The sequence below is a fragment of the Bidens hawaiensis genome, unplaced genomic scaffold (assembly GCF_021521415.1).
Source record: "Bidens hawaiensis isolate Kalapana, Puna unplaced genomic scaffold, B.hawaiensis_p1.1 tig00004773_1, whole genome shotgun sequence".
In the NCBI taxonomy this organism is placed as follows: Eukaryota; Viridiplantae; Streptophyta; class Magnoliopsida; order Asterales; family Asteraceae; genus Bidens; species Bidens hawaiensis.
In genome coordinates this window covers 578,831-593,125 of record NW_027491297.1, presented here as the reverse complement: position 1 = coordinate 593,125, position 14,295 = coordinate 578,831, and the positions used below count along the sequence as shown (strand labels likewise).

Here is a 14,295-nt window from a genome sequence, read left to right as displayed (position 1 = left end):
ACCTTAATAATTGCTCGATTTGGTGTTCTATGATTAAATGCCTATGTGTTTATCGTTTTTTGTTGGTGGAACTATAATATCCTAGTCTATTTGGCAACCCCTTATAGCAAAGTGTCGTTAACGTAATGCAATTAACGATAACTATAAAATCCTAGACTATTTGGCATCCCCTTATAGCTAGGTGTCGCTAATGTGTTAGCGATATCTATTTATCCAAGTTATTGCTTTTATTTATTGTTTCGTATACGAGTTTTGTGGTTTTCCTTATTATATACTAATATGCTCAAACTTATGAATTGCTCACCAATTTGTGTTAATAAACTTTATTTTATGAAATGTTACAGGCTTGCATTTAGGTTGATTATGGAGATTGAAGAAAACGTCACAAATACCTTTAGGATATTAGCAAAATGAACAATATATGATTTGCTATATTTTGTTATATTTGTCTTATGAATATTGTTATGTGACATTTGATGTTGTGAAATGAAATGAGTTTGTTAAATATTGTCGCTTTAAATAGTGGCATGCGCTTATAGGCAATCCGTTGCATCCCGGAATCAGGTTTCGACGGGTTTGAAAACAATTGTTGAGGTGGTGATCGGTGTTTGGCCTTCCGACAAGTATGAACGGGTTTTGTCCCCATCACCCTTAGTGTGTTTGTATAGGACTTTAGGATGACGAATTTTCAACTAGCTTTAATTAATAATTAATTGATTAATTAGAGATGAGAAAACAAAATTAATTATTTAAAGAAAATAAAGAAATGTTTTTTTCTAAAAAAGGACACCCGAAGTCGACCCAAATCCAAGACCCACAAAAAGTGTCAACCGAGAAGTAACAGTAACACCACCACCAAATCAGTCCCTGTTTCTTCTATTCTATCCAATCAATTGAAACCGTATTTAAGGTAATCCTCCGTCCGTTAATTGTAGCGTTTCTATCTGATCATTACTTATTATTCAATTGAGTGTTGTATCAAAGGTACTTTACATTACATTTCGATTCTAAACCTAGTTATTATTTAGGGATAACATAATAACATCATGGGAAAATTGATCCAGTTAGAATTTTGTCTTTTGATCAATGTTGCCATAAACCATCTTCGAAAATGTATAATATGTTGAAATGGCTCGTCTATGAATGATTTCTATAGCTTTTGTGTCTTTTTTCGTCTAAGGATAAGCTAACTGATGTCAGTTGACAATGCAGCTGATGTGGCAGGTGGCAATGCATTAAGAGGTGCAAAACAACCATCTGTTTTCAAACAAACCAACTAAAAGAAACCATGAAACAACAAAACCGTGAAAAACCACAAAAAACCACAACAGAAAAACATGTCATCAAAGATCTCGTTTGGTTCTCTCTCATTGCTACATTTTTCAAACTTCTCCTGATCCCGGCCTATCACAGCACTGATTTTGAGGTCCATCGTAACTGGCTAGCCCTCACTCACACCTTACCATTATCTCAATGGTACACAGATGAAACCAGCCCATGGACCCTTGATTACCCTCCTTTCTTTGCTTATTTTGAGCGTTTTTTATCCCTTTTTGCGCCTTTTGTGGACCCCACCATCACAGACCTCTACAATGGCCTTAATTACAAGGCTCCTTCAGTCATAATCTTTCAGAGGCTAAGTGTAATCGCCTCAGACACAGTATTAATATACTCAATTTACAAGTTGACTAAAAACATGGAGTTAAAGAAGCGATTTTTGATCTGGGCTTTGGTTGTTTGGTCACCCGGGTTGTTGATTGTTGACCATGTGCATTTTCAGTACAACGGGTTTCTTTTAGGGATTTTATTAATATCATTGGGCGCACTCCGGAAAGGAAATGACTTGATTGGTGGATTTGTTTTCGCGGTTTTGTTGTGTTTCAAACATCTGTTCGCAGTTGCAGGACCCGTTTATTTTGTGTATTTGTTTCGGCATTACTGTCGTGGCGGGATTTTAAAGGGTTTTGGCAAGTTGGTGATAATGGGCACTGTGGTAGTTGGTGTTTTCGTGGCTGCCTTTGGACCGTTTGCATATTATGGGCAGGTAAAATATCTCTATCTTGTTTATATTTAATTGTAGATGATTAAGTTAATATAACGTTTATTGTTATGCTGTTTTTTGTTTGTAGATACCAGAAGTTTTGAGGCGCATGTTTCCTTTTGGTAGGGGGCTTTGTCATGCTTATTGGGCTCCAAATTTTTGGGTGTTTTATATATTATCAGATAAAGTGCTTGCATTTGTGCTGGCAAAATTAGGGTTTCATATACAACCACCAACCGCTTCATTCACTGGTGGGCTAGTTGGGGATTCTTCTCCTTTTGCCATACTCCCAACGGTATTATTATTATTATTCACTTGTGGATACGTTTTCCATATATAATGATTAATAACAAAATGTATACATCTATTAATTAATTGTGAAATATGATATGCAGATTACACCTTCGGTAACGTTTGCCATTGTCTTGCTTGCTATATCTCCTTGTCTTGTTAAGGCTTGGAGGAAACCCGACCCGAAGATGATAGTTAGACAGGTGGCGTATGCATACACATGTGGCTTTTTGTTTGGATGGCATGTGCATGAGAAGGCATCACTTCACTTTTTAATCCCCCTTGCAGTTGTTGCGGTGGAAAGCATCGAGGATGCACGCCATTACTTTATTTTATCTATAGGTATTGTTTTTGAAGCTTTTGTCAATATATAATTTTTCAAGTTGGGTTTGAAGTTTTAAATTTATTTGGTTTTTTCTTTTGTGCAGTTTCTGTGTACTCGTTGTTTCCTCTTTTATATGAAGCTCAAGAATATCCGATAAAAGTGGTTTTGCTTCTCTTACACGTGGCTTTAATGTGGGTCGGGTTTACTTCTCAGTTTTCTGAATCCATTTCGAAAAATGGTGGTCTTGTTAGAAGATGGGTAGAGAAGGTTTATTTGATTGGTTTTGTCGGTGTGGAGGTAGGGGGGCAGTTTGTCCATCCTGTGTTTTTTGGTGATAGGCTTCCATTTTTACCCCTTATGATGATCTCACTTTATTTTGCTTTAGGAATGATGTACTCTTGGATTTGGCAGCTTAGATATATTATTAGGTCCCCTTGATGCTCAATACACAAAAGTATAATACTTGAGTTTAGATTGCATTGAGCAGGGTCAATACTCATGATGTTTGTGGTTCAACAGGGAAAATACAGTTTACAGTGGTTTTACACCATCAAACATGTAGCTCTTTTTAAAGCTAATTTCAGAACTATCATTTTGTAATATGATTTTGTTTATTTAATTTACCCTTAAAAGAGTTATTATGAGATCATATTGTTCATATGGTGGAGTTTTGCCTTTTCATTTCATTTGTGTTGGGATATGGAATTTTCTTGCGGGCTTTTATAATCAGTTTTTACTCTTAAAAACAAAAAAAAAATACAAAACTTTTGCAACTGGTATTATTATACACCATTAAATTCTATAAGTAGATGATGTGATTGTTCTGAAAAGAACAGTATACATCGAGCGTAAGAAGTGTATCGAGTAGAGGTGTAAATGTGTGTTCATTTTGTACACAAGTGTTCAGCAACTATATACACTATGCAAGTCGGAAGTACCATTACAATAGACGTAACATTGTAATTGTGTTAGTCATAATATGGAGGGTTTATTGCATAGTCAAAACTCATTACAATAGACGTACCATTGTAATCGTACCATTACAATAGACGTAACATTGTAATTGTGTTAGTCATAATGTGGAGGGTTTATTGCATAGTCAAAACTCATTAAAATAGACGTACCATTGTAATCGTGTTAAAAAGTATGTGCCTTGGTATATTACACATGTTTTAAGGGAAAATCGAAAAAAAAAATGGTTTTGTGTCCCCTCGTAACTGTTTCTTTGATTTTATTTACTTATGGATTTTAAAAAGAAAAAAAAACCGTGTATTTACATGTAGTGTGTGCACATATGCAAATCATACCATATTACGGAGTTGTGTTACATTATTCGTTTTTAGTATTTATATATTTTTTTGAACTTTAATTTTATTTATTATAAGAAAGTTAATAACATACTTTGAATTTGATAATGAAAGGGTTTCACGAATAAATAGTAGGGATTTTTAGATATATCCTCTTCTTAAGCTCTTTAATTACATATTTTCCCAATTGTTAAATTGTAATTACATATTTCCCCTTTTAATATCTGTCCTTCGGAGTTTGCGATGCCCAGTTGAAAAAATCGAACGTCCTTCTCTCCATTCACACAGCGAACATCTATCTAATTTATGCTCTTCATTTACGCAGCAGAAACCAAGAACGAAGAGATTCTTCTTCCGTTCGATTGTGGCTTTTAATTTTGCATACGAACGACGTTTCCCGTTTGTTCTTCCCTGTTTTAATTGGTATGTTCCGATATCTAATGGTTGTTGCAAACCCTAATACATTTTAAACTTAAATAATGTTTTATTTATGTGCTAGATAACGTTGATCACTTTTTGTTATATATTGTTGGATCCTTGTTTTAGTTTAACTAAGGCTTACGATTATAAATGCAAGAGCCCTTGCATCAGCTGTTGTTTAAGAACTTTGGGTAAACATACACATATAGTAAATAAAGTTGTTTGATAGATTATAAATTTCCAATTTTCGGCTATGATGATGTAGAAGGTGTTGAAGCACTTCCTTAAGCAGATGATTAACCGAATAATAGTTTGTTGCTTTTCGTCACAAAATTTTGGAATTAATAATTGTGTGTCTGAAGGAGCTACTAATAAGATTAGAGATGGCAAATGGGTTGGGTTGGGTCGAACGAGTCATGGGTTGAAATGAGTCATGGGTCAAAACGAGTATGAGTCAAAATGAGTTTGGGTCAAAACGAGTCAATTAAAAAAAGGGTTGTTTTGGTTTGGGTCAAAATAGGTTAGGGTCAAACCGGGTTTTTTTTTGTGAACGAGAATAACGTCGGAAACATTTTAGTTTTTTTAGATTTTTCGTTTTTTACTTGTATTTTAAGTTATGATTTTTTTAATTATTTTTTTTTAATTTTTTTTGAGTGGTTTTCTATTAAGATAAAAAACCCTTAAAAAAATATTCAAAAATAATAATAAAAAAATTATAACTCAAAATATAAATCATAAACAAAAATGTAAAAGCACTAAAATGTTTCATACGTTGTCCTCGTTCCATTAAAAAAGGAAAAAAAACCATCTAGAATCAAACCGAAACCGAAAGAATCGACGAAAATGAAACAAAGAAACAAAAAGCCAAAACCGGACCACATCAATCGAAATCGAAAAAATCAATCAAAACGAAACTAAAAGAATTCAAACCGAACAAAAACAAAACTGAAAAAACGAACAAAAACGAGTCCGGAATCGACCAGAAAGAAACCAAAACCCAACACGTCACGGGTGAAAACTCGTGTTGACTTGAAACCTGAACCGAACCCCTTCCAATCTGAAACCCGTTTCGTGACGAAACCTGTCTTGTACGAAGACCCGTTCCGATCCGAAACCTGTCACATTTCCTTAGGACACTAACCCACATCGACCCATTTCTTTGAACTTGTCGACCCATTTTGACTCGAAAATAAAAGGATGAAATTTCAAATGACTCGTTTTGACCTAGAGGTGTTCAAAAAAACCGGTTACGGAACCGGTTTGGGCGGTTAACCGGAAAACCGGTTTTTTAAAAACCGGTTTTTTTAAAAACCGGTTTGACCGGTTTACGTAACCGGTTTACGTATCGGTTATACGTTTTGGAGCCAAAACCGGTTTTGTAACCGGTTATAAAAAAAACCGGTTTTTTTTAATAACCGGTTATTAAAAAACCGGTTAACCGGTTTTTAAAATAACCGGTTTATAGCCGTTATAAAAAAAACCGGTTAACCGGTTTTTTAATAACCGGTTAACCGGTTAAACCGGTTTTCGAACGTTACCAAACGGCTTTATAGCCGTTTTTTTTTTTTTTTTGCCCGTTTTTTTTGCCGTTTTTTTTGTTTTTTAACCCCCACAAACATCTATATATAGTTTAGGTTGGGTATTGGTTAGATCACACTTGATTATACAACTCCAAAAGCTCTAAACGTTTATTTCATACGCGATTATAACTCCAAACGCTCTTCTTTCGTAGTCGTTTATTTCATACTCGAGTATACCACTCTTAATTCGTTGTCGATTATCATGGCCTCCCAAAGTGCTGCTTCATCGGTCAACATGGGTGCCTCGAACACGGGAGAAACCGTCGTTCGGGTCATCCCCACGAAACGAAACCAAGATATTTGGCAACATTTCGACCTATGCGAAATGTCTAACGGAACCCAAAAAGCTAGATGCAAACATTGTTTGAAGTTTTATAACAAAGAAGCAAACTCCAGTTTAAGAGCTCATGTAGAAAAGCCCTCTTGCAAGGTCTTGAAGGACGAATCCGGAAGTAGTTCGCAGCCGGAGATGACGAATCAAGGAACGGTGTTTACGTACGACCTTGAAGCGGTACGTCAACAGTTTGGCAACTTTGTGATTCAACAATCACTTCCTTTCAACCACTTCGACAACCCTCAATTCACGCAGATGATGCAAAAGTATGTTCAACCACGCTACCAACACGTAAGTCGTTCGACCCTTAGAAGAGATATGCTTAAAGCATGGAAAGACGCTAAATCCGAACTAATTTCATACTTTTCAAACTTACAAACTGGTGTGAACTTAACAACGGATGTGTGGTCGGTACCTAATGGTTCGCCCGACTCATACATTTGTGTGACGGCTCATTGGGTTGACCCCCGGTCGTGGCAAATGATGAAACGAACCGTTGCGTTTCAATTGTTTGATTACCCGCACACGGGTAGAAATATTTTTAAACTCTTGGATAAAGTCATTCGACAATACAAGATTGAAGATAAAATCTTTTCAATATCGTTTGATAACGCGTCCAACAATACGGCCGCGGTTGGCCATTTAAAATTAAAGTATAAACCTATTTGTGATGGAGCGTTTTTTCATAGCCGATGCATTGCACATATTATCAACTTGGCCGTGCAAGATGGGTTAAACGTGATCGAAACGCAAAGAAACAATTTTAAAAGAATGTTACGAGATGTTTTTAGCAACAATAAAACATTTTCAAGATACAAAAAATTTTGTGATGAAGCTAATTGTCAATGGTTGGGGCCCAATTGGGATTGTCCAACAAGATGGAACTCGACTTGTGATATGTTTGAGAAAGCCATCCAACAAAAAGAATCACTAGTTGCGTTTCATCAAATAATGTCAAGTAGGGGTAAATGTGCACCGTACGATCCTAGAAACTGGTTATTGATTGAGATCGTTACGGAGGTTCTTCAAATTTTTAAATCTTGCACAACTAGTTTATCCGGGGTTTACTATCCAACAAGCCCCATTGCTTTACCAAAAATTGCTGTCATGTGCACAAAGTTGACTGAAATTCATTGTAGGGGTGCACCTTATTTTGATATGGGTGCAAAAATGAAAGAAAAATTTATAAAATATTTTCAACAACTACCCGCTGTTTTGACCTGTGCGGCTGCGTTAAACCCTTGCATCAATGTTGGTGGTGTTGAAGCTTTAATAGAAAAAATTTGTGATGAGCTAGGGTTAAACGACGATCAAAACCCCTATCATAGCCAAACTTTAAAGAATGATTTCAACACCACATTGGCAAACATGTATGATGTTTACCTTACAAAACACGGGTCGTCTTCCCAAATTCATGACTCGTTAAGAGCTGTTGCCCAATCCCAATCCCAAACCGACCTTGAAATGGGGATGTACTACATGATTTGGGAAGACGCCGGTAAACGTCAAAGGGTAAACACCCCAAGCAGTGAACTTGGAAGGTATGGTGGTACCAACTTTGTGAAACACATGACTCCGGATGAATTTAGAAGTCTTGATTTGCTGGCTTGGTGGAGAGGTAAGGAGGATGAGTTTCCGATCCTCGCCGCCATGGCCAAAGATTTACTAACGGTCCAAGCTTCCACGGTAGCTTCGGAGTCTGCTTTTTCTGTTTCTGGCAGGGTTATATCGATTAGGAGGACTCGACTCACTCCAGCAGCTGTAGAGATGTCGATTTGCTACAAGGATTACTTGGACTCTTTAGACAGGGCACAACATCAACGCTCACTCGAGGGGGAAATGGACTATGAGGCGGCCTTGTATGAAGACGAGGTCAATCAAGGACACATTCAACCAATGACCGATGAAGAAGCCGCGTACGACGATTACCTAAGGAATAGCTCGGGATCGGGTAGCGAAGAAAATGAGTAACAAACATCAACTTGTTAATGTAATCGTGTCTAAGCATTCTTTAATGTTTGTATTTTTGAGTTACGAATATGCGATAACGATTTAATGTTTGTATTTTTAATGTAAAAGCTATAAATGAAAGTTATGTGTTTTTAATCTTCCAAGCAAAGAATGCTAACAACGAAACCCTAAACCCTAAACCCTAAACCCTAAAGCAAAAAAAAAAAAAAAAAAAAAAAAAAAAAAAAAAAAAAAAAAAACCGGATAACCGGTTAGACCGGTTATTAAAAACCGGTTATAAAAAACCGGTTTAATAACCGGTTCTAACCGGTTTTTAAACCGGTCCAAACCGGTTTGGCCGGTTTGAGTTTTCACCATTAAAAACCGGTTAATAACCGGTCCGGTTATTAACCGAACCGGTTTTTTTCTGGATAAAAAAAACCGGTCCGGTTAATAACCGAACCGGTTTTTTCAAAAAAACCGATTTGTGCACCTCTATTTTGACCCATTTATTTAAAACTTTTTACCCAAACCAACTCATTTAACTTTGAAAACAACTCAAATTAACTCATTTGAAAGGGTTTTGGTCAAGATTGTCCCCCCTAAATAAGATCCATAAAAATACTACAAGGAAGTATTTATGTAAGCATACTAGGATATCGAACCAAAGTCAAAGATATTAGTGTCTGGTGCAAGTTACCCCCTATATTTGTTTTTTCAGTAAAAGATATCTTCAATTTGTATAACAAGGTTAACAAAGGTGAGACTGAGAAGAAGGGTGTGTTTGGGATTGCTTATTTAAGTGAAAAATGACTTTTGGTAAAAATGACTTATAAACTTATGAAATTTTGAAAATAAGTTTTTAAAAAAATATTTAGATTAACTTATATGTTGGTGAAAACCAAAATGACCAAAAGAGACACTCTTTTTTAAAAGGAGTGTAATGGGGCTTAAGGGTTAGAGGGCGTAATAAGTAAATCAAACTCATTAAGTTAATAAGTTACATATTCATAACTTTTCAAAACCCCTTTATTTTGCCTTCACCATAAGTTAAAACCATAAGGCCTTATGGTTTACCAAACACCTTATACACCTTATTAATTTTTCAAAAAGTTTATAAGTTGATAAAAATAAGGAATCCCAAACACCCCTGAAGATCATTCAAGGAATTAAGGTTATTGCTTGTTGGAGTTTATGGAAGGCTAGAAACAAGAAGATTCACGAAGGGAAATACACTAAAATGGAGGACGTTTTTGATGAAATAAGATCTTTGGGTTTTTTGTGGGTTAAAAATAGATCTAATTTGTTTTCGGGTAATTGAGTTAATTGGTGTAAGTTTGTCTTAATGTAATTGGTTGTGTTGGCAGTGGCTCCTCCGGGCTTGGTGGAGAGGCACTGGTTTTTTGTTTGTGGTTGTTTTGTTTTTGTCGGTTAATGAAGGTTATTTTTCAAAAAAAATAATAGAGTAGTAAAAGTTGTCATCTTGATCCCACATGTTCAATCTTTTTGCAAAATACTACATTGGAATACTATACTAGTTACAAGGGACAGAGGTAAAAGTTATAGTTATGGCTCTCCAAGATCTTCAACTTAGCAACGTGATTTGGATTTATTAGCGTTCGATATGTTTCGTTTTCACCGATTCAGTTAAGGTATAGATTGAGGAAATATGTAATTGATGGTTTTAAGAAGTGGATATATGTATATATTAGTTTAATAGTTCATTAAGGGTAAAATAGTCATTTAAGGAGTAAATTTTAATGAAATTGGGAGATATGTAATATATGTGGTTTAGGGAGGAGAAATATGTAATAAATTTTTAAAGGTTGGGTAGATATGTAATAAGAGAACTTAGAGAGGGGATATATGTAAATGCCCCTAAATAGCATGTTATAACTCAGTTTAAAAGATATATGAGTTTGGTGAGACTCATGACCCACTTTTTTTTTACTATAAAATCGTTTTTTAATTATAAATAATATTTTTTTTTCGAAAAGTTAGATATTAATTTTTGGTATATCCCTATTTTATAAGATTTTCATATCAAATATTTTGTGAGATTGATTTTTAATTTAATGAGATGTTATGTTTAAGGGTTATCTAGGTTTCGTGAGACTTATACCCGTGAATTCGGGCCAAATGCATGAAAAGTCTTCATTTACAAATAAAGCAATATGATGTTTTAAGAGAAAGTATGAAGCAACCAGAGAACTTATAAAGGTTTTGTTTATATATATTATAGTTTTTAAGATTAAGATATATACATATTAGGTTTCTCAAAACCAAACTTTTAGCGAATGAGCTTTAGCTTAACTGAAATTGAGATTGGAAAGGAAGTGAAGATTTGGTTGGATGCCGCAATGTCTCATGTTCCAATATGATCTCAGCCGGGTTTTATTGCAGTAGGCCTTCAATCGACAGATATTACCCGGAACAAGAGATGGTGGGCTGGACTACCCAGTGTTGTTTATGGTGGGCTGGACTAGCCAGAAATTTTTAATTACATTAGAAAAAAAAAGGGATTACTCCATAGAATAGTAACCAACTTTGAAAGTTGTTCCAATCAGGTCACTGATAAAAACTTTTGTCCCAATTAGGTCACTGAACTTTCATTTTTGTTCCAATCCTAGATATTTTACCTGGATAGCAGGTAATCTAAGTTTTTTTAAAAAAATCCCAAAAAAAAATTCAAAAAAATTAATAAAAAAACCATAATTCAAAATATAAAACGAAAACAAAAAATGTAAAAAAAAAAACTAAAACGTTCGTCTGTTGTCCTCGTTCAACAAAAAAAAACGACCCGAAACCCGTTTTGACCTTTCCAACCAGGACCCATTCCGACCCGGACCCGTTCTGACCCAAACCTGTTGACCCTAACCTGTTCCGACCCGAACCAAAACAACCCATTTTGGTCAAAACGTGCTGAAACAAGCTGTTAAGTGTTGAAACGAGCTGAAAAATCGCTTAAACGAGCTGTTAGGTGCTTAAACGAGCTAAAAAATCGCTTAAACAAGCTGTTAGGTGCTGAAACGAGCTGAAAAATCGCTTAAACGAGCTGTTAGGTGCTGAAACGAACTGAAAAATCGCTTAAACGAGCTGTTAGGTGCTGAAACGAGCTGAAAGATCGTTTAAACGAGCCGTTAGGTGCTGAAACGAACTGAAAAATCGCTTAATCAAGCGGTTAGGTGCTGAAACGAAATGGAAAATCGCTTAATCGAGCTGTTAGGTGCTCAAACGAACTGAAAATCGCTTAAACGAGCTGTTAGGTGCTGAAACGAACTGAAAAATCACTTAAACGAGCTGTTAAGTGCTGAAATGAACTGAAAAAATTGCTTAAACGAGCTTTAAAATTATAAAGGAATTGAAAAAAATCGCTTAAACAATATAACTAAAAGGATTGTAATTTATTGCAATTTTTCAAAAAAAAATTGAACATTTTGCTTTTTTTTTTCAATTTTTGCAATTTATTACAATTTTCAGAACTTTTTTTTCAAATTTTTGGAATTTTAAAATTATATTTCGCATTTTTACTAATTTTCGCAACATTTAAAAGTTATTATGCAAAATAAAAACATTAAAAAATTAAAAAAAACCTAGATTACCTGCTATACAGATAAAATATCTAGGATTGGAACAAAAATGAAAGTTCAGTGACCTGATTGAAACAAAAGTTTTTATCGGTGACCTGATTGGAACAAAATTGGTTATTATTCTAGGGAGTTATCAAAAAAAAAAAAGAAAAAGTTTTAGTTAATTAATAATAATAATAATAATAATACTACTGTAATTGTTTTTGTCAATTAAGATTTCAGGAGAAGATAAAAGATGGGTAATTAAATTTGTAAACCCTAAAACCTGGCTGGCGATGATGATGGTCTCGACACTGGCGTCCACTTACAACTACTCTTCCCACAAACTCTCTTCAATTTCGAACTCAATTCCATTTCGTAGAACACAGCCAATCCAAGGCTGCTGCTTCTGCAATTTGTCGGCTGTTAGAAAGAAATAGGGGGCAGGTACAAAAAACCTAGGTAAAATCAACTTCCAACGGCGGACAACAAGAAGAAGATGCTATTGATGCCTGAAAGATTTAGATACTTGACCCAACAAGTTCCTGATCCACCCGTCACATGGCCTTTTTATATAGGTAATTCTCTTTTTCATTTTCATTTTGTTTGTATACAACTACTGTTATAATTAAATACTTCCAAGAGGAGAGGGATTATGTGGCGTCTGCTTTGCCGGTAATTAGATTATATTTGTTACATCTTTATAGCCTTGTTATTGGTCGGACTTTTAACTGGGTTTGGTTGTTGTAGTTACATTGTTAAATGCTAAAGCTTAAGTTGAAGCATAATGTTCGAAATGTTTTTTAGTATTATGACCTGTAGCAAAATTTATTCCCCTCATCTTAGTCATATTTGTGGCTAATTGTTGGGTAAGGATATTGCTAGTTGCTACAATCTGCATCGCATTCTTAAGTTTTTGAAGCTATGCAGACTAAGTTATGCTTTCTATACCAAAATCTGTAAGCTTGCATTTGTGATTTTTTAGTGTTTTAAAACCAAAATTCAATATGGTCATATTAAAGAGAGTGTTGTTTAATCAACAACTCCTTAATTATTTGTATGCATAAATAGTTCTCTTATCTTGTGATAAAATTTGGCGCCAGCGTGCGAGTACGCCGGCTTTAATCGCCAAAATGTGGCACATGTTAGCGTATAACGATTGTGTCATGCGCGTACTCCACATGCAACTGTTTTCTACATATCTACTTTGACGACCATTCAGTTCAAGTGATTTCAACACCTTTAAACTATACACTTGAGATTCAAAGATCCAAATATGAAATGTCTTTTGTCTTGTATCTTTGATACCCAAAGATCCTAACGTCACGTGTTTTTGTACCTTGGAGATTCAAGGATCTCAATATCACTTGTTTTTGTACCTTTTAGATTCAAGAATCTAAATATCACTTGCACCTTTAAAATTCAAGGATCTAAATTTGAAGGCCATTTCTCCTCATTTATTATCACGTATAATAATGTATTGAACTATCATGTATATGAACACATTTCATATTTTCATAGAAGTAACTGGATCTATATATCCAACAGTCCAAGACACAACACGTGATAACACTAATGCTCACAATAAGACCATAAAGGGATACACACTAAGCAATTTAAACGAATCCGTCCCGTAAAGACAATAAGTAGCATTAGTAAAACATCGAATATAAATTATTTAAACATGATCATAATATACAAATACATTGTTTATGCATCTGATATTGTTGAAACCCTAGTTGAACCGAATCTGATTGTGTGTGAGTTCGATGATGGGTTTTAGTGAGGATGATGATCAAGCAAGTAAGAAGACAAGAATGGCCATTAATATTATCGAAGGTTTTAGTTACATGAATATGTTTGCCCCTCAAACCCATACATTACGTTTCATTATATAGGGTCCAGGTGGACCCTTTTTGTCCCTTGGACCTTTGACCTATTCTTTATCATTTCGTTTCTTCTCTTCCCCCTAGGGCTGTAATTGGCCTCCTTTTATCCGCTGGATATTGTCTCGCCTCCTGGAGCATGCGTGCCTTGGGACCTCCCCCAAGTCAGGTGCACAGTAACTTCTAACCCTTTTGACTTGGTCTTTTATCTTATTATACCTTTTGTCCTTGTGCCTCTTATCCTTAGCTATATATCATGTTTTTCACTTAATGGGTAGTGACCCAGCTCAAAGAGCCCAATTCCCAGGTAGGCTCTTCAGATATATATCAATTACGATACATAATTGACTCATCATGATTTGTTAAAAGTGTCCTTGTATTTGAAACACTTTTTGTTTCTACGTTTATGATTATTTGGTTAAATGAACATGGAATTGGGTCACTTGGTCATGAGCATAAGGTCCATATGAAACTAGTTTGAACTTTGAACAATAAAAATATATACAATACTCTTTACAGGACAAAGGTACAACAGATTGAATAAACACAAGTGAGGATCATGGGTCCTGACAAACTATAAGTGCAAATTCAA

At 35.1% G+C, this 14,295-nt stretch overlaps 1 protein-coding gene across 1 annotated transcript; it reads left to right on the top strand.

Moving 5' to 3' along the window:
* Nucleotides 1-1,194: 1,194 nt before the first annotated feature.
* On the top strand, nt 1,195-3,186 carry LOC143628003 (dolichyl pyrophosphate Glc1Man9GlcNAc2 alpha-1,3-glucosyltransferase-like). Its single transcript, XM_077097699.1, has 4 exons — nt 1,195-2,044; nt 2,130-2,336; nt 2,437-2,674; nt 2,761-3,186. Exons 1-4 carry the CDS (start codon nt 1,289-1,291, stop codon nt 3,093-3,095), a joined length of 1,536 nt encoding a protein of 511 aa, XP_076953814.1. The 5' UTR covers nt 1,195-1,288; the 3' UTR covers nt 3,096-3,186.
* The last annotated feature ends 11,109 nt before the right edge of the window (nt 3,187-14,295 follow it).

Bases quoted from the DNA above. Each gene is read 5' to 3' on its own strand.
- LOC143628003 (XM_077097699.1), top strand. From the start codon at position 1,289: ATGAAACAACAAAACCGTGAAAAACCACAAAAAACCACAACAGAAAAA. The intron at 2,045-2,129 runs GTAAAATATCTC...TTTTGTTTGTAG, and splicing joins CGTTTGCATATTATGGGCAG to ATACCAGAAGTTTTGAGGCG. The intron at 2,337-2,436 runs GTATTATTATTA...TATGATATGCAG, and splicing joins CTTTTGCCATACTCCCAACG to ATTACACCTTCGGTAACGTT.